The 2,252-nt window shown below is 45.1% G+C and overlaps 1 protein-coding gene across 4 annotated transcripts in view; it reads right to left on the bottom strand.

Moving 5' to 3' along the window:
• Positions 1 to 1,239: 1,239 nt before the first annotated feature.
• Positions 1,240 to 2,252, bottom strand: part of tmeff2a (transmembrane protein with EGF-like and two follistatin-like domains 2a) — a 68,807-nt gene continuing 67,794 nt past the window's right edge. For 2 of the 4 annotated variants that reach the window (XM_062534441.1, XM_062534442.1), the window contains exon 10: positions 1,240 to 1,774. In XM_062534441.1, coding sequence (XP_062390425.1) covers positions 1,609 to 1,774 — 166 coding nt within the window. In that variant the 3' untranslated portion in view covers positions 1,240 to 1,608. The remainder of the gene's footprint in view (positions 1,775 to 2,252) is intronic. The other 2 variants (XM_062534443.1, XM_062534444.1) reach the window with 1 other exon arrangement.

The following is a 2,252-nucleotide window of genomic DNA, read 5'->3' as shown; positions in this document are numbered from 1 at the left end:
AAACATTCCCATGGTGCATCTCTGGGAGAGGGTGGCTAAGACACATTACAGGGCGTTAGTGCTGGACAGGAGAGAGAGAAAGAGAGAGAAAGAGAGAGGGAGGGAGGGAGAGAGAGAGAGAAAGAGAGAGGGAGGGAGGGAGAGAGAGGGGACACAGGGGACAGGAAACGCAGGGATTCCATCGGCTCGTCTGCTGCGTGAACTGGGAAGCGCCCTCCCTTGGCTGGGAATGCCGGGAATTCTCAAGTCCTACGGCACTTTCTTGAACCAGTCGTGACCGCAGCACAGGTCGGGTCGCGCCACTCGCCTCATGTACCCAAGCCACAGAGTAGCCATCATGACCTGGGTGCAGCCAGAGTCATTCGATTGCATTTGTCAGCCTGAAGAAAAGGTCTACCCTTGTGTGAAGACACTTGCTAAAAGACAGATCACCACGGCTTGCTTTCATATCTGTTTCTCACCTTAAGGTTACCTTGATGAGATTGACTCGGTACTTTTACGTTTACCTTCAAGCCGTGAAATAACACAGCCTCATCAATAACGGGTGGTGTCATATTGTGTTAGAGCTATCAGTATTTGTCCAGACTGCTCTCTCACCAGGAGACAATGGCTGTTGTGACATGCTTATGTTCAGGTTATATCAATACACCCCTTAGAGGCTCAGTGGTCCAGAAAACTTCTCTGAGTTCATCAGATTCAGTAACTTAATATCAAAACAAACGGAAATGATTCCTCAGATAGAAATGACATTATTATTTATATTCCAGTACTATATTTCACCCAGGTTACGCCACTTACACCTGTTCTATCAGTTTAATATGGATTAGTCATAATCATTCCCCAGCAATACTGAACACATCTGAAATTGCTGTCTCAGTCAGAGGCACTGAGAACACTATGCCAAACAGCACAACACAAAGTCATGGTCTCTCCATACGATCATGGGATCGTGGTCGATCAATGGCTTTAAAAAAAATCAATAAAATCAATTAGCTCACACTCTGCACTGGTATAATTGTGTTTATCTTTGAAATACAGATTGTTTACATTATTTGACTTGGGGCTGCAAATAAAATGTGCAGTTGTACCAGGTTTGCTACATTCATGTGACATATCTGTCCACTGTGTCTGAGACTCTAGTACAAAGCCATCGAAATCAGTACCTCTATTCTAAACAGATCCGATTGTAAGAACACATATTACGTTTTTTTTTTTATTTCTGTGAAAAATGAACAGTCATTTCTTGTGATATAAATTATTTATTTACATTACAGAAAAAAGACCCCATCAAGACAAACAAAGTAACTATTGGAAATATTACCCATACATAAACAAAAGCTTGTACTCTAGTATCGTTGTGTCCTCTTCCTCCTGGTATGTCCCGTACCACGGGTGCAAGGCATCGCGTGTGGCCTCCCGTCAGTCTGTGTGTTCCGTCCCCGATCGTCCTGCCCTCCTGTCGCCCGCGCCCGCGCCCCCGACCTCCCCTCTCCGCTGGGGCTGGCGGGACAGTTTTGAGGCGCCTCCGTTGGGATGTGTGCGTGTGTGTGTGTGTGTGTGTGTTTGTAGGGCGGGAAAGGGGGGGGGTGGGCGGCCATCTTGTGTCAGTCAGGTCCACTCCTCTACTCTATTTCCCATGATCCCGTGCTGCCAGTGCTCAGATGAGTCGGGTAGAGGCGCGCATGGTGTTCTCTGAGCTGTAGTGCGTGGCGTTCTGCTTCTGCCGGTTGATCCGGTTTGTGCGGGGGCACTTCCTGCAAAACAGGATGACGGGCTAAAAAGAGTCACCTACCAGTTTAGAATCCGCACAAGGCTTCATGTTTCCTCAGGCACACACACAGGGGGCAACTTTCTGGGCTATGGTGAAGGTCAATGTCACTCTACAGTATGTGTTAGCACTACTGGGGCACAACCTTCAGAGTAAAGGGTGACTTGGACATGCCAAAAGAATCCATGGCTATTAATATGTCAGCTTTGTTGAATTCGGATGGCTTTTAAAGGGATGACATTTCCTGAAAGTTGCCCAGTGTATCTGCCAAGGAACAATTTATTTGAATACACAGAGGACATCAAACAAAGGAAACATATGGCACTTTAAAACATGAATACATTATATACTTCAGAGCGACTTTTTTTCAACACTTGCTACAGACGCTAATACTTCATTTGATGAATGATTTTCATAAAAAAATATATTTATTTAAAATTTAAGTTCCCTCACCGGTATTAGCCTTTATCTATTTATTTATTTT

The sequence above is a fragment of the Sardina pilchardus genome, chromosome 4 (assembly GCF_963854185.1).
Source record: "Sardina pilchardus chromosome 4, fSarPil1.1, whole genome shotgun sequence".
In the NCBI taxonomy this organism is placed as follows: Eukaryota; Metazoa; Chordata; class Actinopteri; order Clupeiformes; family Clupeidae; genus Sardina; species Sardina pilchardus.
Note: the sequence above shows the minus strand (reverse complement) of the source record. Positions and strands in the feature narration are given on the sequence as shown.